Raw genomic sequence first — 22,424 nt, 5'->3', positions numbered from 1 at the left:
TTGTTTTATTTTACCAAAGGTAACAGGAGAAAATGGACCCCAAACATTGTTGTACAATTTGTCCTGAGTATGCCAATACCCCACATGTGGGGGTAAACCACTGTTTGGGCGCATGGCAGAGCTCGGAAGCGAAGGAGTGCCATTTGACTTTTCAATGCAAAATTGACTGGAATTGAGATGGGACGCCATGTTTCGTTTGGAGAGCCCCTGATGTGGCTAAACATTGAAACCCCCCACAAGTGACACCATTTTGGAAAGTAGACCCCCTAAGGAACTTATCTAGAGGTGTGGTGAGCACTTTGACCCAACAAGTGCTTCACAGAAGTTTATAATGTAGAACCGTAAAAATAAAAAATCATATTTTTTCACAAAAATTATCTTTTTGCCCCCAATTTTTTATTTTCCCAAGGGTAAGAGAAGAAATTGGACCCCAAAAGTTGTTGTACAATTTGTCCTGAGTACGCTGATAGCCCATATGTGGGGGTAAACCACTGTTTGGGCGGATGGGAGAGCTCGGAAGGGAAGGAGCGCCGTTTGACTTTTCAAAGCAAAATTGACAGGAATTGAGATGGGACGTCATGTTGCGTTTGAAGAGCCACTGATGTGCCTAAACATTGAAACCCCCCACAAGTGACACCATTTTGGAAAGTAGACCCCCTAAGGAACTTATCTAGAGGTGTGGTGAGCACTTTGACCCACCAAGTGCTTCACAGAAGTTTATAATGCAGAGCCGTAAAAATAAAACAAAATTTTTTTCCCACAAAAATTATTTTTTTAGCCCCCAGTTTTGTATTTTCCTGAGGGTAACAGGAGAAATTGGACCCCAAAATTTGTTGCCCAATTTGTCCTGAGTGCGATGATATACCATATGTGGGGGGAACCACTGTTTGGGCACATGGGAGGGCTCAGAAGGGAAGGAGTGCCATTTGAATGCAGACTTAGATGGAATGGTCTGCAGGTGTCACATTGCGTTTGCAGAGCCCCTAATGTACCTAAACAGTAGAAACCCCCCACAAGTGACACCATTTTGGAAAGTAGACCCCCTTAGGAACTTATCTAGATGTGTGCTGAGCGCTTTGACCCACCAAGGGCTTCACAGAAGTTTATAATGGAGAGCCATAAAAATAAAACAAAAATTTTTTCCCACAAAAATTATTTTTTAGCCCCCAGTTTTGTATTTTCCCGAGGGTAACAGGAGAAATTCGACCCCACAATTTGTTGTCCAATTTGTCCTGAGTGCGCTGATACCCCATATGTGGGGGGGAACCACTGTTTGGGCGCATGGGAGGGCTCGGAAGGGAAGGAGCTCCATTTGGAATGAGGACTTAGATGGAATGGTCTGCAGGTGTCACATTGCATTTGCAGAGCCCCTAATGTACCTAAACAGTAGAAACCTCCCACAAGTGACACCATTTTGGAAACTAGACCCCCTAAGGAACTCATCTAGATGTGTTGTGATAGCTTTGAACCCCCAAGTGTTTCACTACAGTTTGTAACGCAGAGCCGTGAAAATTAAAAAAAAAAATCTTTCCCCCCAAAATTATTTTTTAGCCCCCAGTTTTGTATTTTCCCGAGGGTAACAGGAGAAATTCGACCCCACAATTTGTTGTCCAATTTGTCCTGAGTGCGCTGATACCCCATATGTGGGGGGGAACCACTGTTTGGGCGCATGGGAGGGCTCGGAAGGGAAGGAGCGCCATTTGGAATGCAGACTTAGATGGAATGGTCTGCAGACGTCACATTGCGTTTGCAGAACCCCTAATGTACCTAAACAGTAGAAACCCCCCACAAGTGACCACATATTGGAAACTAGACCCCCAGGGAACTAATCTAGATGTGTTGTGAGAACTTTGAACCCCCAAGTGTTTCACTACAGTTTATAACGCAGAGCCGTGAAAATAAAAAATCTTTTTTTTTCCCACAAAAAATATGTTTCAGCCCCGAGTTTTGTATTTTCCCAAGGGTAGCAGGAGAAATTGGACCCCAAAAGTTGTTGTCCTATTTGTCCTGAGTACGCTGATACCCCATATGTTGGGGTAAACCCCTGTTTGGGCACACGGGAGAGCTCGGAAGGGAAGAAGCACTGTTTTACTTTTTCAACGCAGAATTGGCTGGAATTGAGATCGGACGCCATGTCGCGTTTGGAGAGCGCCTGATGTGCCTAAACAGTGGAAACCCCCCCAATTATAACTGAAACCCTAATCCAAACACATCCCTAACCCTAATCCCAACAGTAACCCTAACCACACCTCTAACCCTGACACACCCCTAACCCTAATCCCAACCCTATTCCCAACCGTAAATGTAATCTAAACCCTAACTGTAACTTTAGCCCCAACCCAAACTGTAGCCCTAGCCCTAACCCTAATCCTAACCCTAGCCCTAACCCTAACCCTAGCCCTAACCCTAGCCCTAACCCTAACCCTAGCCCTAACCCTAACCCTAACCCTAGCCCTAACCCTAGCCCTAACCCTAACCCTAGCCCTAACCCTAGCCCTAACCCTAGCCCTAACTCTAACCCTAGCCCTAATGGGAAAATGGAAATAAATACATTTTTTTAATTTTTCCCTAACTAAGGGGGTGATGAAGGGGGGTTTGATTTACTTTTATAGCGGGTTTTTTAGCGGATTTTTATGATTGGCAGCCGTCACACACTGAAAGACGCTTTTTATTGCAAAAAATATTTTTTGCGTTACCACATTTTGAGAGCTATAATTTTTCTATATTTTGGTCCACAGAGTCATGTGAGGTCTTGTTTTTTGCGGGACGAGTTGATGTTTTTATTGGTAACATTTTCGGGCACGTGACTTTTTTTATCGCTTTTTATTCCGATTTTTGTGAGGCAGAATGACCAAAAACCAGCTATTCATGAATTTCTTTTGGGGGAGGCGTTTATACCGTTCCGCGTTTGGTAAAATTGATGAAGCAGTTTTATTCTTCGGGTCAGTACGATTACAGCGACACCTCATTTATATCATTTTTTTATGTTTTGGCGCTTTTATACGATAAAAACTATTTTATAGAAAAAATAATTATTTTTGCATCGCTTTATTCTCAGGACTATAACTTTTTTATTTTTTTGCTGATGATGCTGTATGGCGGCTCGTTTTTTGCGGGACAAGATGACGTTTTCAGCGGTACCATGGTTAGTTATATCTGTCTTTTTGATCGCGTGTTATTCCACTTTTTGTTCGGCGGTATGATAATAAAGCGTTGTTTTTTGCCTCGTTTTTTTTTTTTTTTCTTACGGTGTTTACTGAAGGGGTTAACTAGTGGGCCAGTTTTATAGGTCGGGCCGTTACGGACGCGGCGATACTAAATATGTGTACTTTTATTGTGTTTTTTTTTATTATTTAGATAAAGAAATGTATTTATGGGAATAATATTTTTTTTTTTTTTTTTCATTATTTTGGAATATTTTTTTTAATTTTTTTTTACACATTTGAAATTTTTTTTTTTTACTTTTTTACTTTGTCCCAGGGGGGGACATCACAGATCAGTGATCTGACAGTTTGCACAGCACTCTGTCAGATCACTGATCTGACATGCAGCGCTGCAGCCTTCACAGTGCCTGCTCTGAGCAGGCTCTGTGAAGCCACCTCCCTCCCTGCAGGACCCGGATCCGCGGCCATCTTGGATCCGGGGCTGGAGGGAGCAGGGAGGGAGGTGAGACCCTCAGGGACGCCTGCAGGGAGCCCCCTCCCTGCGCGGTGCTTCCCTGTACCGCCGGCACATCGCGATCATCTTTGATCGCGGTGTGCCGGGGGTTAATGTGCCGGGGGCGGTCCGTGACCGCTCCTGGCACATAGTGCCGGATGTCAGCTGCGATAAACAGCTGACACCCGGCCGCTATCGGCGGCGCTCCACCCGTGAGCGCTGCCGATCGCATATGACGTACTATTGCGTCCTTGGGAAGTAAAGCCCACCCCACATGGACGCAATAGTACGTCTAATGGCAGAAAGGGGTTAATCTCCCACTATTTTTTTTTTCTGGGAGAATTGTAAAAAAATCTGGCCCAGTGTTACACACTAGGTTTTCTGTGGCACAAAATGAGAGACAGATGCCACACACAGGACTGGCACTGAGGCAGAAATGCCAATCTTAATCTCCCACTTGTTTTACTTTATTGTGGGAGAATTGTCAAGAAATCAGGCTGTGTTACACACTAGGTTTTCTGTGGCACAAAATGAGAGACAGATGCCACACACAGGACTGGCACAGAGGCAGAATGGCCAATCTTAATCTCCCACTATTTTTTTTTCTGGGAGAATTGTCAAAAAATCTGGCCCACTGTTACACACTAGGTTTTCTGTGGCACAAAATGAGAGACAGATGCCACACACAGCACTGGCACTGAGGCAGAATTGCCCATCTTAATCTCCCACTATTTTTTTTTATTTATGGGAGAATTGGCAAGAAATCAGGCCCACTGTTAGACTGTATGTTTTCTGTGCCAGAAATTGAGACACAGATGCCACACACAGGACTGCCACTGATGCAGATTTGCCAATTTTAATCTGCACCCTTTTCTTTTTTTTCTTCAGGGAGACTAGTGAATAAATCTGGGCCACTGTATTAGAGTATAGTTTCTGTGGCAGAAAGTGGCTTGAAGAGATATAACGAAAAAAAAATTACTATCTCCCTGCAGTAATCTCAGCAAAGTATGGCAGGCAGCAATAACAAGGAGTGGACTGCTGCACAAAAAAGTCAAAAGTGTGGACAAACAAACAAGATGGCTGTGCAGAAAGTAAGGAGCAACAGGATTTGTGCTTTGAAAAAAGCAGTTGGTTTGCACAGCGGCGTACAAACAGCAATGCAGCTATCAGGGAGCCTTCTAGGGCAGCCCAATGAGCTACAGCGCTGAGGAAAAAAAAAATGTAGCCTCCACTGTCCCTGCAAACAAAAGGTGGTGTTGGACAGTGGAAATCGTTACAGCACAAGCGGTTTGGGGGTTAATGTACCCTGTCTAACGCTATCTCTGCTTCTGACGAAGCGGCAGCAACCTCTCCCTATGGTCAGATCAGCAGCAGTAAGATGGCGGTCGGCGTTATAGCCCCTGTGACGTCGCAGAAATCAAGCCAATCACTGCCATGCCCTTCTCTAAGATGGTGGGGACCAGGAACTATGTCATCACGCTGCCCACACTCTGCGTCCACCTTCACTGGCTTAGAAATGGCGCTGAACGTGTCATCGAAACGCGACTTTGGCGCGAAGGTCGCCAACCACGTGGCCGACCCCACACAAGGATCGGGTCGGGTTTCATGAAACCCGACTTTGCCAAAAGTCGGCGACTTATAAAAATGACCGATCCGTTTCGCTCAACCCTAGAGGTTACTTATCTGGGGGCTGTAAGTATGCTTCCTTGTCATATATATCAGTATGATAAATATAAATACATATATAGATAGATAGATAGATAGATAGATAGATAGATAGATAGATAGATAATATATCTTATTTTTATTTATTTTTTTCAAATGCACCAGTGTGGGGGTTGGTTAGGACTTTGGTAGGCCATGAAGAGTTGGTGTAAAAGTAAACAGTTTGGTCCTGAATAATATCTGTTAATATATAACACTAGCTGAAGAGCCCGGCGTTGCCTGGGCATAGTAAATATCTGTGGTTAGTTATAGCACCTCACTTCTCTTATTTTCCCATCACGCCTCTCATTTTCCCAATCACATCTTTCATTTTCCCCTTCACACCTCTCATTCCCCCCTAACACTTGTCATTTCAACCTCACATCTGTCATTTTCTGATCACTCCACTATTTTTCCTCACTCCTCTCATTTTGCACTCACACCTTTTCATTTTCACCTCACACCTCTCATTTTCACCTCATCACCTCAGTATATACATGTTTTTTTTAAACAATAAATTTTTATTGAAAGTTTTCGGTTTACATTTACGTGATAATCAAGATAATCAAAAAAAAATCAGGATAAGTCTTTACATACAATCTGAACAATAGTGCATGTGGTTAACTGACATGCAATCATACAACCTAACCAAAGTAAGGGAAAGGGGGAGTGGGGGAGGGCAGCCCGAGTAAAGAGGTGTATAACGTCTAAAGGGTTTGGTAGGTTATTCTGAATCCGACTGAATGTAGTTAGTTGGGTATAGTACCGGTGTGGCAAAAGGGGTATGGTTGGTGTATTCCGCCCAGGGGAGCCATATTTTCTCGAATTTTCCAACTTTGTCCATTAGTATAGCCGACAATTTCTCATTGATCATGTACCAGGTGAGGCGTGTTTTGACTGCGGAAAAGTCTAAGTTTGGTTTTTTCCATGCCAAAGCAATGATTTGTTTCGCTGCTAAAAATATAAATGAGATAAGGGATCGGGTATGATTAGGGATGTTGGGGATGCGCTTGTTAAGTAGTGCCTCCCATGGGTTTTTTTTAAGGTTAATGTTCGCTATGGAAAAAACCAAATGGTATATCCTAATCCAGAACCTTCTGACAATCGGGCAAAGCCACCATATATGGAACATGTCTCCTGTTGAATTGCAACCTCTGAAGCAATTTGGGGAGTGGTTAGCCACAGCTTTAGCTACTCTAGCGGGGGTCAGATACCATCGGGTTAACACTTTGTAGTTGGTTTCTAACATAAGTGTGTTTAACATTCCTCCAGTAGATGAGGACCAAATTTGGGACCATTCCGAGTCTGTCAGGGTAGATCCGATGTCCGACTCCCAACGAACGGTATATTTCAAACAATGCCTATGGGAAGGGGCATTAATGTATGAGTAGAGGAGAGAAATAATCCCCGAGGCATGTGGGTTTTGACGACACTTTTGTTCAAAAGGGGTCATGGAGTAAGGAGGGGTAGAATTTTTTAATAAGGAGTTGGCAAAGTTTTTTAATTGTAAGTATCGAAAGATTTCTCCGGAGGGGAAGTGGTACTTTTCCTGTAGAGCCGCGAATGGGATTATCCCATCAATATTGAACAGCTGGTGAACCCTGGTTATGCCGGCTTCGACCCATCTATAAAAACTTTTGATAGATCCCACGCCTGGGGGGAATAGGGTATTACCCCAAATGGGAGCGAGGGGTAAAAAGGGTGAGATCAGTTGTGAGGAATATTTTAAAGTGTCCCAGATTGTAAGAGAATGCTTTATAATGGGGTTCGAGATATGTTTGCGTTGAGTTGGGAGGATCCATAGTACTGTGTCTAGAGTACTGGGTTGCATTTCGAATGCTTCCAGGGATAGCCATAATGGGGGTTCGTTATAAGCATGGTATAAAGTCAGTTGGCCTAATTGAGCTGCGCGGTAATATTTCAAGAGGTTGGGGACTCCCAAACCCCCTTTTAGGCGATGGCGGTATAAAGTAGCCTTGTTAACTCTCGGGATGCCTCCTCTCCATACGAAGGTGTCTATAGACCTTTGGGCCATTTTAAGGAAGTGTGAGGGGATAGGTATAGGCAGAACGCGAAATAGATAGAGCAATTTAGGGAGGATTGTCATTTTTAGCGCACGTACTCGGCCCAACCAAGAGAGATGTAGTTTCTCCCATGATTGGAGCAGAAGGCGAAGTTTCCGGAGCATAGGAGGATAATTAGCCGCATAAAGGGAGTCTAGGTTAGCTGTTAGTTTAATCCCCAAATAGTCCAAATGGTCAGTGGCCCATTGGAACGGAAAGTTGTGCTGAAGTAGTGAAACAGTAGGTCGCGAAAGGGATATGTTCATAGCGTAGGATTTGCTGGTGTTTAAGTGGAGGCCGGATATAGTTTCGAAGCTTTCTAGGGTATGTAAGAGGGCCGGCAAGGAAGTCTTAGGGGACGACAAAAGCAAAAGCATGTCGTCAGCAAATAAAAGAAGTTTATGAGAAACTGACGCCACTTCCACTCCCTGAACTTCAGAATTAAGGCGCATATGAATAGCTAAAGGTTCAAGCGCCAAAAGAAACAACAGGGGTGAAAGGGGACATCCCTGCCTGGTTCCCCTACTAATAGGGAAATACGTGGAGGAAAAGCCATTATAACGTACGTAGGCCGAAGGGGAGCTATAGAGAGCGTAAATCCAAGAGAGAAAGTGGTCGGGAAACTTCCATCTCCGCAGCACCGCAAACAAATATGGCCATGAGATAGAGTCAAAGGCTTTCTTGAAGTCTAATGACAGTAGCATACTTGGTATGTCACGGTGTTTGCAGAGGTGCAACAGATGGGAGACCCTCCGTATATTGTCTGAAGCTTGTCTCCGAGGGACAAAACCCACTTGATCTTTGTGGATTAGGGTACCCAGGCCAGAGTTCAGTCTTTGGGATAATATTTTGGCTAAAATTTTGAGATCTATGTTGATAAGGGATATTGGTCTATAATTAGACCAGAGTAGGTGGTCTGTGTTGGGTTTAGGTATCATAGATATTGCAGCAATTAGAGAGGCTGCACCTGGCTTATTGCCTTCTCTCAAAGAGTTAAAGTAATTAGTGAGGTGGGGGATCAGAATTGGAGCATATTTCTTATAGTAGAGGGCCGTAAAACCATCGGGGCCTGGTTTTTTATTGGTTTTCAAGTGTTGAATGGCTAGTTCGATTTCACTTGGCGTTACGGCTTGGTTGAGGAGTTCAATCAAATCGGAGCTAAGAGCTGGAAGGGGAATAGAGTCTAAAAATGTCTCTATCGTTTCTGAATTCGAGGTAATTGGGGCCTTGTACAGCTGCCTAAGTTTTTGTTGGAAAAAGTGGGAAATTTGTTGTGGATTAGATGTGATACCAGCAGGTGTGCGTATTCGAATAGGGGGCCTGGGTAAGGGTAGGCATTTTAAGCGTCGAGCTAAATTAGAGTTATTTTTATTATTGAGAGCGTAGAAGCGTTGCTGTGACCATCGTATGGCCCGGTCTGCGATCTCAGTGAGACTAAGATCTAATTCAGTGCGAGCATGGAGAAGGTCGCGATACGTAGTTGGTGACGGAGTGCTTTTCATCTGAGACTCTAAGGCTGACACCCTGCCCTCCAGTTCAGCTATCCTCGCGTTCCTGTCTTTTTTCTTGCGGGAGGCCTCTTGAATGCAGAGACCTCTAAGCACTGCTTTATGTGCTTCCCAAAGGGAGATTGGCGATGTAGCTGAATGTTGATTCAAGGAGAAATAATCATCAATGTGATTTTTCAGCCTTTGAGAAATATCGGGATAAGAGAGCAGTGAGTCATTCAGAGCCCAGTTGAATGAACGGGGCCGTGGGTGGAGCGTCGAGCATGTGAGGAGATTTGGGGAGTGATCCGACCAGGGTGTAGAAAGAATGGATATATTAGAGATGTTTGGGAGGAAGGATGGGTTAGCGAATATGTGGTCGATTCTAGTGTGCACTAAGTGGCGTGCGGAGAAGTACGTGTAGTCTCTATTGGAGGGGTGGATCTCCCTCCATAAGTCCACCCAGTGGTGTTGGGCGAGAATCTTATTAAGAGCGGTTGAATCCGCAGAAGGGTAAGGCTGCGGGGGATTAGAGGAATGGGGACTTGAGGATTTATCGAGGCTAGCTTTCAGTATGCAATTGGAGTCTCCACATAGTATTGTGGTGCCTTGGGCATGTTCGGAGACTAATTCCAATAACTGGGAAAAGAAGGCAGCTTGGTGGGAGTTGGGAGCATAATAGGAGACTAAAGTGACCAGTTCATCTGATATCAAACCTGTCACCATGATATAGCGTCCTTCCTTATCAGCCACTGACGACTTAAAAACGAAGGGGACAGATTTTTTAAAACAGACCGCGACTCCTTTGGTTTTACTTGGGGCGTTCGCCATGTAGAAAAGTGGATACGAAGTGGACATAAATTTGGGGTAGGAGCTGGTTGAGAAGTGCGTCTCTTGGAGGCAAACCACATCTGCCTGTTGGGATCTATAATAACGAAAGGCCTTAGTGCGTTTGTGAGGGGAATTTAGGCCCCTCACATTGTGTGATAGGATCGTTAATGGCATGATAGATGGTTGTTGAATTTGCTTATGTTGGCAGTAAGTTTTGGGTCGTTGGCGGAGTTAGAGAAATTATTGTTAGGTGGACCAAATTGGTAGAGTGTACTCGGGCGAGTAGTAGGGATGGAAGGGAGGGCAGGTTGAACAATAACTATGATTAGGAAAGGGTAGGAAGAACTCGTTGGGAAGGGGGGGGTGGGACTGTTGTTGGCTAAGCACATAGTGCGAAGCATCAGTGTACAAGGACACTGTGGGGTCATGAGGGTCCGCTAGGGGGCACAATGAAACATATTTAAATGTCGTGAAGAACGGGAGTGAGAACGAGATAGTGGGTTAAGTTAAACTGGAAATTCAATTTCACAGGCTAGGAGTGGGCTTTTCATAGTGCCGGGGGAATTAGGGATAGAGGGCGTAGTGCGAGACCTGAAAATAACCATTATATTAAACATAGTTAATTAACGCCTTAATATGGTCTAGTGAAATATTTGAAACCTGGCTGCCCATTTAAAAGGCCTGACAGAATTCTACAACTTAACACGCTATAAAGAGGAGAAAAGAGAAAAAAAAACAAAAAAAAAACACTATGAAAACTCGTGTAATAAACATAGTCACTTGTCTGAAGTGAAGAGCAAGTCAAATGGCGTTGTCAGTCTGGAAGTTCGGTTGAAGCGAAAGCTGTAACGGCTTCTGTAGGGTAGGTAGTGGAGCTGTACGCTCCAAGAACGCCTGTAACAATAAACTGAAAAAGAACACATATGAACTATTTGTTCCATTGAACATTATAAAGTTTAGGCTAGCGTGTTGTATCCGGGACTACGCTATGAGGTTGTCCTGAAGAGAAGCCTATGGAGTAGTATAGGCACGAACTAAAGTTAGTGGATATCCAGCACGTCATGGGGGAGCCGGAGGATCACGTGGTCTGGGACGGAGGGTCGCAGGTTGGGGCCTCGAGGAAGAAGGTGGGGGGGATGATGGGAGGTCCATGAGTTGTAGTTTAGACAAGCAACGGCTCGCTCCTTCAGGGGAGAGAACTGTATGGACCATATCGAGATGAGAGAAGATCAGTTTAAATGGGAAGCCCCAGCGGTACTTGATGTTGTTGGAGCGTAGGACCTCCAGGTATGGTTTCATAGCACGTCTTTTGGCGATGGTAGTAGGGGCCAAGTCGGAGAACAGTTCATATGAGTGGCCTTGGAATACCAGCGGTGACGAATTTCTTGCTGCCTGTAAGAGCTGTTCCTTGGTTTTGTAATGATGTAATTTAAGGATGATATCCCTTGGTGGACCTTCCGGTTTGCGTTTGCTCAGGGCTCTATGAATTCGGTCCATTTCTAGGCGCTCTATAGGGATTCCTGGTATTAGTTCTTGAAAGAGAGCCGTCGCCGTGGACTGGAGATCGGTGATTGTTTCGGGTATGCCCCTGATTCTGATGTTGCACCTGCGGGCTCGATTTTCGAAATCCTCCAGTCTGTTGTTGAGGGTGTGAATTTCGTCGTGTAGCATCTCGATGTCTTTCTCGTGAGTAGCAAGGGTTGTGTGGGTAGCGTCCATTTTGTCCTCCAGGTCAGAGGTACGGGAACCGAGTTCTCTGATCTCCTTGGTTAAATCCTTGGTCAATTTTTCTGACATTTTGAGTAACTCTGAGTGTAAAATTGATTGAAACTGTGATAGTAAGGCAGATTGATCTAAGGTTGAGGTATTAGGGGTCTTGGTTGTTAAAGCTGGAATCATTTCAGAGTCCGCACCCTCAGGTATAGACGAGTTAGAGGATTCTGACTGGGAGAAGGGGCCAGAAGACATATCGCCGTCCAGATCTGTTAAAGTGGCAAATCTGTTGCTGGGTTGTTTTGAGCTGGCTCTGCGTGCTTTAGGCATGAGGGCGAGTTGAGTAGGAAAGGGCCTCCGTGGTGCTTATCCCGTTCAAGGAAAGAGGGTCAGTAGGAGGGCATATTGCAGAGCGACCCCTAGCGGATATAGGGGGGGCACTTTAAGGCATTACAAAAGTCTTAAGGTGTATTATAAGCTGGGCTTATTTGGGGTGGAGACTGCGATGGGAGGGTTGGTATGATGGTATATAGCCGAGAGGATGATTTTTAAAGTAATCCTCATAATGTGCACGGAATTAGAGCTCAACATGGACACTAGGTGTCGCTATTGTATCAGTGAAGACGGTTGGTGACCAGCTGAGTCTTTTTTGTGTATTATAGAATGTATCACCAGTTCTTAGATTGAGCACTAGGTGTCACCAAACGTCTTTCTTCTAGGGCACCCTCTTTATCCCACTGTATATGACACTTTAGTGGAATGCAGACAGAATTAGCCTAGCGTGCCAGAGTATACTTGTATAGCTCAATGTAGCTATGGAGCCTGCAGGCTCAGCAAAACAGTGCACTGTAAAGTCAGTAAATTGTTGCAATTATGACCCCAGGGGAGAGGAGGGTCAGGGAAGCAAGGCTGAGAACCAAAAGAGTCCAGCATACAGTATACAGTATCTCTGTTCAATGCACTCCCTTCCTCTCTGCAGCGTAATGAGAGATAACAGTAGCCCCAGCGATAGGAGACAACAGAAACTCAGCAGGGTGAAAGATAAGTTGGATCTCTAGCAGGTTTATCCTCAGTGCAGGCTGAGGGAGCAGAGGGGAGGAGCACAGACAATAATGCAGACTAATGCAGACGCTGGGAGCCGGCCAGTGTTTATGTAGTTAATGAGGGAGCAAGGGTCCCCGTCTCTCAGGGCACTCAGGGCACACACTGCACATTCCCCCTCTCATACCTCCAGGATTTCCAGCTAGTCCGTCCAGAGCCAAGTACCAGCACTCCGAGTCCCTCTCCTTCCAGGTGCACTGTTAGAAAATGGCTGCCGCCTCATGCAGACACTGCTCTCCACCAAGGTATCTCTGAATTAAATCCAGCTGCGGCCGTGATACCGACCTCCTCAGAAGCCGGATGCCTCCAGGTGCCCAGGGGAGCCCAGCGATACCGGTACCAGAACTCTCTGGGTAATATAGCTGCGGGTTATGGTTCAGGGTAATCAGAGCTCCAGCCAGGCACGTCTTTCCTGCTCCACTACAAAGCCACGCCCCTGTATATACATGTTTTTCATCTCCCTTATATATAGTATACATCTGTATGTCATCTCCTGTATATAGTATATACCTGTATGTCATCTCCCCTGTATATAGTATATACCTGCTGTGTGTCATCTCCCCTATATATAATATATACCTGAATGTCATCTCCTTCTATATATAGTATATACCTGTATGTCATCTCTTCCTGTATATAGTATATACCTGTGTGTCATCTCCCCTGTATATAGTATATATCTGTGTGTCATCTCCTCCTATATATAGTATATACCTGCATGTCATCTTCTATATATAGCATATACCTGTATGTCATCTCCTCCTGTATATAGTATATACCTGTAGGTCATCTGCTCCTGTATATAGTATATACCTGTGTGTCATCTCCTCCTGTATATAGTATATACCTGTGTGTCATCTCCTCCTGTATATATATGTACCTGTATGTCATCTCCTCCTCTATATAGTATATACCTGTGTGTCATCTCTCCTGTATATAGTATATATCTGTGTGTCATCTCCCCTGTATATAGTATATACCTGTGTGTCATCTCCTCCTGTATTAGACCTCGTTCACACGTTATTTGCTCAGTATTTTTACCTCAGTATTTGTAAGCTAAATTGGCAGCCTGATAAATCCCCAGCCAACAGGAAGCCCCTTCCCCTGGCAGTATATATTAGCTCACACATACACATAATAGACAGGTCATGTGACTGACAGCTGCCGTATTTCCTATATGGTACATTTGTTGTAGTTTGTCTGCTTATTAATTAGATTTTTATTTTTGAAGGATAATACCAGACTTATGTGTGTTTTAGGGCGAGTTTCGTTTGTCAAGTTGTGTGTGTTGAGTTGCGTGTGGCGACATGCATGTAGCGACTTTTGTGAGATGAGTTTTGTGTGGCAACATGCGTGTAGCAACTTTTTGTGTGTCGAGTTGCATGTGACAGGTTAGTGTAGCAAGTTGTGTGCAGCAAGTTTTGCGCATGGCGAGTTTTATGTGTGGTGCCTTTTGAGTATGTGCAAGTTTTGTGTGAGGCAACTTTTGCATGTGTTGCAACTTTTGTGCATGTGACAATTTTTCCGCGTGTGCAAGTTTTGCGTGTGGCGAGTTTTCCATGAGGTGAGTTTTGCACTTGTGGCGAGTTTTGCAAGAGCCAATTTTTTGCATGTGGCGAGTTCTGCGCGTGGCGAGTTTTGAGTGGCGACTTTTGTGTTTCGACTTTTATGTGGCGAGGTTGGTGTATTTGTGGTGAAATGTGTGCTAAGGGTAATATGTGTTCAAGCATGTGGTAGTGTGTGGCGCATTTTGTGTGTGTGTTCATATCCCCGTGTGTGGTGAGTATCCCATGTCGGGGCCCCACCTTAGCAACTGTACGGTATATACTCTTTGGCGCCATCGCTCTCATTCTTTAAGTCCCCCTTGTTCACATCTGGCAGCTGTCAATTTGCCTCCTACGCTTTTCCTTTCATTTTTTCGCATGATGTAGATAGGAGCAAAATTGTTTGGTGAATTGGAAAGCGCGGGGTTAAAATTTCACCTCACAACATAGCCTATGACGCTCTCGGGGTCCAGACGTGTGACTGTGCAAAATTTTGTGGCTGTAGCTGCGACGCCTCCAACACTTTCCTTTCACTTTTTCCCCATTATGTAGATAGGGGCAAAATTGTTTGGTGAATTGGAAAGCACGGGGTTAAAATTTCACCTCACAACATAGCCTATGACGCTCTCGGGGTCCAGACGTGTGACTGTGCAAAATTTTGTGGCTGTAGCTGCGACGCCTCCAACACTTTTCCTTTCACTTTTTTCCCCATTATGTAGATAGGGGCAAAATTGTTTGGTGAATTGGAACGCGCGGGGTTAAAATTTTGCCTCACAACATAGCCTATGATGCTCTCCGGGTCCAGACGTGTGACTGTGCAAAATTTTGTGGCTGTAGCTGCGACGGTGCAGATGCCAATCCCGGACATACACACACACACACACACACATTCAGCTTTATATATTAGATAACATATCTGATTATTTTTTATATCTCTATTGTTTAACCCCTTTCTGACCTCGGACGGGATAGTACGTCCGAGGTCAGATCCCCTGCTTTGATGCAGGGCTCCGCGGTGAGCCCGCATCAAAGCCGGGACATGTCAGCTGTTTTGAACAGCTGACATGTGCCCGTAATAGGCACGGGCAGAATCGCGATCTGCCCGCAGCTATTAACTAGTTAAATGCCGCTGTCAAACGCAGACAGCGGCATTTAACTACCGCTTCCGGCCGGGCGGCCGGAAATGACGTCATCGCCGACCCCCGTCACATGATCGGGGGTCGGCGATGCGTCAGGATGGTAACCATAGAGGTCCTAGAGACCTCTATGGTTACTGATCACCGGTGGCTGTGAGCGCCACCCTGTGGTCGGCGCTCAAAGCACACCTCCATTTCTGCTACATAGCAGCAATCAGCAGATCGCTGCTATGTAGCAGAGGCGATCGAGTTGTGCCTGCTTCTAGCCTCCCATGGAGGCTATTGAAGCGTGGCAAAAGTAAAAAAAAAAAGTTAAAAAAAATGTGAAAAAAATAAAAAAAATATAAAAGTTTAAATCACCCCCCTTTCGCCCCAATCAAAATAAATCAATAAAAAAAAAAATCAAATCCATACATATTTAGTATCGCCGCGCTCAGAATCGCCCGATCTATCAATTAAAAAAAAGCATTAACCTGATCGCTAAACGGCGTAGCGAGAAAAAAATTCGAAACGCCAGAATTACGTTTTTTAGGTCGCCGCGACATTGCATTAAAATGCATTAACGGGCGATCAAAAGAACGTATCTGCACCAAAATGCTATCATTAAAAACGTCATCTCGGCACGCAAAAAATAAGCCCTCAACCGACCCCAGATCACGAAAAATGGAGACGCTACGAGTATCGGAAAATGGCGCAATTTTTTTTTTTTTTTAGCAAAGTTTGGAATTTTTTTTCACCACTTAGATAAAGAATAACCTAGTCATGTTAGGTGTCTATGAACTCGTACTGACCTGGAGAATCATAATGGCAGGTCAGTTTTAGCATTTAGCGAACCTAGCAAAAAAGCCAAACAAAAAACAAGTGTGGGATTGCACTTTTTTTGCCATTTCACCGCACTAGGAATTTTTTTCCCGTTTTCTAGTACACGACATGCTAAAACCAATTATGTCGTTCAAAAGTACAACTCGTCCTGCAAAAAATAAGCCCTCACATTGCCAAATTGACGGAAAAATAAAAAAGTTATGGCTCTGGGAAGGAGGGGAGTGAAAAACGAACACGGAAAAACGAAAAATCCCAAGGTCATGAAGGGGTTAAAGACTTAATAAAGAAGGATTGAAAAAAAAAAAATCAGGTACACATCACCGCTGCGGCCCCTGGTTGGCTGCAGTGTTTGGTCAGCAACAGAAGGAGAAGAGATGTAGGAGCGGCGGGGGATGTGTAGATGAGCGTGTTTTTTTTTTTAAATATTTAATACCACACTGGGTCCATATATAAATCAAAAGAATGAAAGACACCCTTAAGGGCCAGTATCACACATGCAATTTTTATTGCAGTTTTTCTTTACCAAAGCAAAGCATGGATTCATCAGGAAGGGGCAGAATAAAGCCTTCCTTTCCATTATTATAAAATATTAGTATATATTTTCTATCTATTATTTTTAATACACTTGTTGCTTATCTCAAAACACGGCATCAAAAGCTGTCACAAAATCTGACTCCAGCCTAAAGGGTTATTCTTACCATATACTGTGACGTCACACAAATCCCAGAGAAGGACTCGCCTCTTGTGTCTGTAACTCCCATAGACTTCTATGGGGGAGATGCCTCCACGTAGAACATGCGAGAAGGAACAGCTACAATGCAAATGACCCACAGAGATGTGGTGAATCCCCCAGTCTTGTAGAAACAAGAGAACAATTATAAAACCAAAAACACATGGGCCACCTGCATAGCGAACAAGTCTGTAGAAACCTGTTCACACCACCAAAGAACTTGAAGACAGAAAAGCGCACAGAGAGTTAAAAAAAAATACTGTTGTAAAAAAAGTCACAGTAAATAAGCAAGTGCTAGTCAAAAAATGAAAAAATACAGGTTATTTAGTTAATACGTTTTTTTTGCAAAAAAAGTATGTTAAGCTGCTCCACCAATCGCCAAGGTATACCCATAATAGAGCAGTCCTGTCTAATGTATATAATCCCTATCTGATGTATTTAAAAACCTGATCATCTGTATAGTACCTGTATGAACAGGGCTCAGAGAGAAAATATCCACGTAGAACATGCGAGAAGGAACAGCTACAATGCAAATGACCCGCAGAGGAGTGGTGAACCCCCCAGTCTTGTAGAAACAAGAGAACAATTATAAAACCAAAAACACATGGGCCACCTGTATAGCGAACAAGTTTTTTACAACAGAGTATTTTTTGACCTCTCTGTGCGCTTTTGTGTCTTCAAGTTCTTTGGTGGTGTGAACAGGTTTCTACAGACTTGTTCGCTATACAGGTGGCCTATGTGTTTTTGGTTTTATAATTGTTCTCTTGTTTCTACAAGACTGGGGGGTTCACCACTCCTCTGTGGGTCATTTGCATTGTAGCTGTTCCTTCTCGCATGTTCTACATGGATATTTTCTCTCTGAGCCCTGTTCATACAGGTACTATACAGATGATCAGGTTTTTAAATACATCAGATAGGGATTATATACATTAAACAGGACTGCTCTATTATGGGTATACCTTGGCGATTGAAGGAGCAGCTTAACATACTTTTTTTTTCAAAAAAACGTATTAACTAAATACCCTGTATTTTTTCATTTTTTGACTAGCACTTGCTTATTTACTGTGACTTTTTTACAACAGAGTATTTTTTGACCTCTCTGTGCGCTTTTGTGTCTATTAGCACTTATGGGGTTTGTGCTCACAGCTCCCATAGACTTCAGTCCCATTCATCCAGGAAAATGAGGGACAAAACTCCATTCACGTGATGTACAAGGCATCCAGTCTACACCTGGCACCATTAGTACGTGCCAGTCCTCAGCTGCTGCCAAAGCTGCGTGTGTGGCTGCCCACCTGCAGTTATCCAATCATTTTGTATCTTTACGGTTGGGAGTCGCACCAAATGGCAGCATGTGGCCCCTGAGCCATAGGTTGTGTATCCCTGCTCTATATTTTACAATAGAAGTCAATGGAAAAGCTCACAAGACGGCAGGAATGTGCCCAAGTATCTTTTTATGCGCTTTTCTTTTTTTTTCCTAAAAAGCTTGTGGTTTCTTCATTGTTGGACTTTGAGTAAAAAAAAAAGTCCAGAAAACGCCAGTAACAAAGATGTCACAAAAGCACAGAAGAAAACAACAGTAAAAATAGGAATGTCAATGGTCAAAAATGTTGAAAGAGTGCTCAGGAAATGACCAAAAAACACGAAGAAAATGCACATCAGGTTTATAAAACTCCAAAAAAAGGAGCGATTCCTGAGGCGTCTTCTGCTCAGAAAAGACGTGGTGTGCACATATCCAAAAAGGGCAGGAAAGGCACAGCTGGCAGGGAAAGTCAAAAAAATGGCTACGATGGAAACCACGATGCCGTGACAGGTCTGTAAATGGAGAAGCCTGGGTACTGCCTCATCTTATTGGTCAGGAGTACAAATTTCTTTTGTTTTTAGGTCTAAGGCCTAGGTCACACTTGCAACTGCGATGTGAGCCGGCACTCGGGAACAGAGCGTTCAGCTGGATAGAAATACATGCGGCCGCACACTCCGGTCCCGAGTGCCGCTGGCAGTGCCAGGTATTGATGCAAGTTTCTCACATTGCACTCGCAAGTGTGACCCTGGCCTAAGGGGTAATGTTTCTCCTTGCAGAGAGCAGCCTTGGCATGCCAAGGTAAGGAGGCTTATAAGCCATGCAATGCTTCTCTGGGAAATATAATATGCTAATTGCCTCTTCAGTGTGGAAGAGGACTTGAACTCTATAGCGCCACCTGTTGGACGCAGCAAACCTACCCTACAAGTGACCTGTGGGATTGCTGCTTCCTACAGGAGGCGCTATAGAGTTCAAGTCCTCTTCCTCGCTGAAGAGGCAATTAGCATATGTTGTTTTAGGGTAATTGTGGCAATATATACCACCAATACTAGGCTTACTTCACTGCCAGCATGCAGCACTTCTAACACCAGGGGAGAGCTTCAGTCCATCTTCTACCACTACTAATCAGTCGCCATTTTCTTTCTAAAGTTTCCAATTCTACGTAATTGCAGCTTCCCACAACAAACATGGCCGCCCGAGCTCTTGTCTGCACTGAGGCGCCTCCCTGCGCATGCTCGGCAGGTTCTGTTTGTCGCATTGCACTGAGCGGAAGGATACTTTGCGTTTTCCTTTGAAGACGTAGCAATTTACATTTTTAAAACTTCCACTTATAGAATCATTATTTATTTGTAACTTTTTTTTTTTAGGAAATTCAGTTTTTTAATTGTTCTTAGCAACTCCTTGCTATTGGATTCACTAACTCGGTCGCGCAAGAAGCTGGCGCCCTATTTTTCTTGAAAATAGATCCGGCGTTGGAGCTAGGCGCCATTTCACCGTTCTGAGGAGGCCGGGGCAGCGTAGTGCACGGACTCGCACCGTCGATATGGCTGCGTCAGTGGGCAGTGCGGCTGATAGTAGCACAGGTAGGATGCGGCACTGGATGGCGGCTCAGTGTAATGTGGCGTCAGCCGAGTCCGGGCGACGAGGCGAGAACCCTCCATGGGCGCGGCGTCCTCGGAACAAAGCGGCGGGTGGCTTCCTTCACTAGCAGGATGATGTGTACACGGCGGGCGCCGCCATTGTGTGTGTGTGGGGTCATGTACCCGGCAGCGACACAGGGCCGAGCTACTGTATCAGTGTACAGGAGAGGGCGATACCGCTGTGTATACTGACCAGGGGGCGATACACTGTATATACAGGGGGAGGAACTGTGTATATACTGACCAGGGGGAGATACCGCTGTGTATACTGACCAGGGGGCAATACCACTGTATATACTGACCAGGGGGAGATAGATACCACTGTATATACTGACCAGGGGGCGATACACTGTATATACAGGGGGAGGAACTGTGTATATACTGACCAGGGGGAGATATCGCTGTGTATACTGACCAGGGGGCAATACCACTGTATATACTGACCAGGGGGAGATAGATACCACTGTATATACTGACCAGGGGGCGATACCAGTGTATATACTGACCAGGGGGAGATAGATACCGCTGTGTATACTGACCAGGGGGCAATACACTGTATATACAGGGGGAGGAACTGTGTATATACTGACCAGGGGGAGATATCGCTGTGTATACTGACCAGGGGGCAATACCACTGTATATACTGACCAGGGGGAGATAGATACCACTGTATATACTGACCAGGGGGCGATACCAGTGTATATACTGACCAGGGGGAGATAGATACCGCTGTGTATACTGACCAGGGGGCAATACACTGTATATACAGGGGGAGGAACTGTGTATATACTGACCAGGGGGAGATACCGCTGTGTATACTGACCAGGGGGCAATACCACTGTATATACTGACCAGGGGGAGATAGATACCACTGTATATACTGACCAGGGGGCGATACCAGTGTATATACTGACCAGGGGGAGATAGATACCGCTGTGTATACTGACCAGGGGGCAATACACTGTATATACAGGGGGAGGAACTGTGTATATACTGACCAGGGGGAGATACCGCTGTGTATACTGACCAGGGGGCAATACCACTGTATATACTGAGCAGGGGGAGATAGATACCGCTGTGTATACTGACCAGGGGACGATACACTGTATATACTGACCAGGGGGAGATACCGCTGTGTATACTGACCAGGGGGCAATACCAGTGTATATACAGGGGGAGGAACTGTGTATATACTGACCAGGGGGTGATACCACTGTATATACAGGGGGAGGAACTGTGTATATACTGACCAGGGGGAGGAACTGTGTATATACTGACCAGGGGGAGATACCACTGTATATACTGACCAGGGGGTGATACCACTGTATATACTGACCAGGGGGTGATACCACTGTATATACTGACCAGGGGGTGATACCACTGTATATACTGACCAGGGGGTGATACCACTGTGTATATACTGACCAGGGGGAGATACCGCTGTATATACTGACCAGGGGGAGATACCGCTGTATATACTGACCAGGGGGAGATACCGCTGTATATACTGACCAGGGGGCAATACCACTGTATATACTGACCAGGGGGCGATACCACTGTATATACTGACCAGGGGGAGATACCGCTGTGTATACTGACCAGGGGGCGATACCACTGTATATACAGGGGGAGGAACTGTGTATATACTGACCAGGGGGAGATACCGCTGTGTATACTGACCAGGGGGCAATACCACTGTATATACTGACCAGGGGGCGATACCAGTGTATATACTGACCAGGGGGAGATAGATACCGCTGTGTATACTGACCAGGGGGCGATACCAGTGTATATACTGACCAGGGGGAGGAACTGTGTATATACTGACCAGGGGGCGATACACTGTATATACTGACCAGGGGGCAATACCACTGTATATACTGACCAGGGGGAGATAGATAACACTGTATATACTGACCAGGGGGCAATACCACTGTATATACTGACCAGGGGGAGATAGATACCACTGTATATACTGACCAGGGGGCGATACCAGTGTATATACTGACCAGGGGGAGATAGATACCGCTGTGTATACTGACCAGGGGGCGATACCAGTGTATATACTGACCAGGGAGCGATACACTGTATATACTGACCAGGGGGAGATACCGCTGTATATACTGACCAGGGGGCAATACCACTGTATATACTGACCAGGGGGAGATACCGCTGTATATACTGACCAGGGGGTGATACCGCTGTATATACTGACCAGGGGGCGATACCACCGTAATTATATACAGGGAGAGATACCGCTGTATATACTGACCAGGGGGCAATACCACTGTATATACTGACCAGGGGGTGATACCGCTGTATATACTGACCAGGGGGTGATACCGCTGTATATACTGACCAGGGGGCAATACCACTGTATATACAGGGGGAGGAACTGTGTATATACTGACCAGGGGGAGATACCGCTGTATATACTGACCAGGGGGAGATACAGCTGTATATACTGACCAGGGGGCAATACCACTGTATATACTGACCAGGGGGTGATACCGCTGTATATAATGACCAGGGGGGCGATACCACTGTATATACTGACCAGGGGGTGATACCGCTGTATATACTGACCAGGGGGTGATACCACTGTATATACAGGGGGAGGAACTGTGTATATACTGACCAGGGGGAGATACCGCTGTATATACTGACCAAGGGGAGATACTGCTGTATATACTGACCAG

At 45.1% G+C, this 22,424-nt stretch overlaps 1 protein-coding gene across 4 annotated transcripts in view; it reads left to right on the top strand.

Moving 5' to 3' along the window:
• Positions 1–19,336: 19,336 nt before the first annotated feature.
• Positions 19,337–22,424, top strand: part of OGT (O-linked N-acetylglucosamine (GlcNAc) transferase) — a 66,355-nt gene continuing 63,267 nt past the window's right edge. The window contains exon 1 of one of the 4 annotated variants that reach the window (XM_069747260.1): positions 19,337–19,668. In XM_069747260.1, the coding sequence (XP_069603361.1) occupies positions 19,629–19,668 (40 nt within the window). In that variant the 5' untranslated portion in view covers positions 19,337–19,628. The remainder of the gene's footprint in view (positions 19,669–22,424) is intronic. The other 3 variants (XM_069747259.1, XM_069747256.1, XM_069747258.1) reach the window with 3 other exon arrangements.

Source organism: Ranitomeya imitator, chromosome 2 (genome assembly GCF_032444005.1).
Source record: "Ranitomeya imitator isolate aRanImi1 chromosome 2, aRanImi1.pri, whole genome shotgun sequence".
In the NCBI taxonomy this organism is placed as follows: Eukaryota; Metazoa; Chordata; class Amphibia; order Anura; family Dendrobatidae; genus Ranitomeya; species Ranitomeya imitator.
The sequence above is the reverse complement of the archived record's forward strand: the minus strand, read 5'-3'. Positions and strand labels throughout refer to the sequence as shown.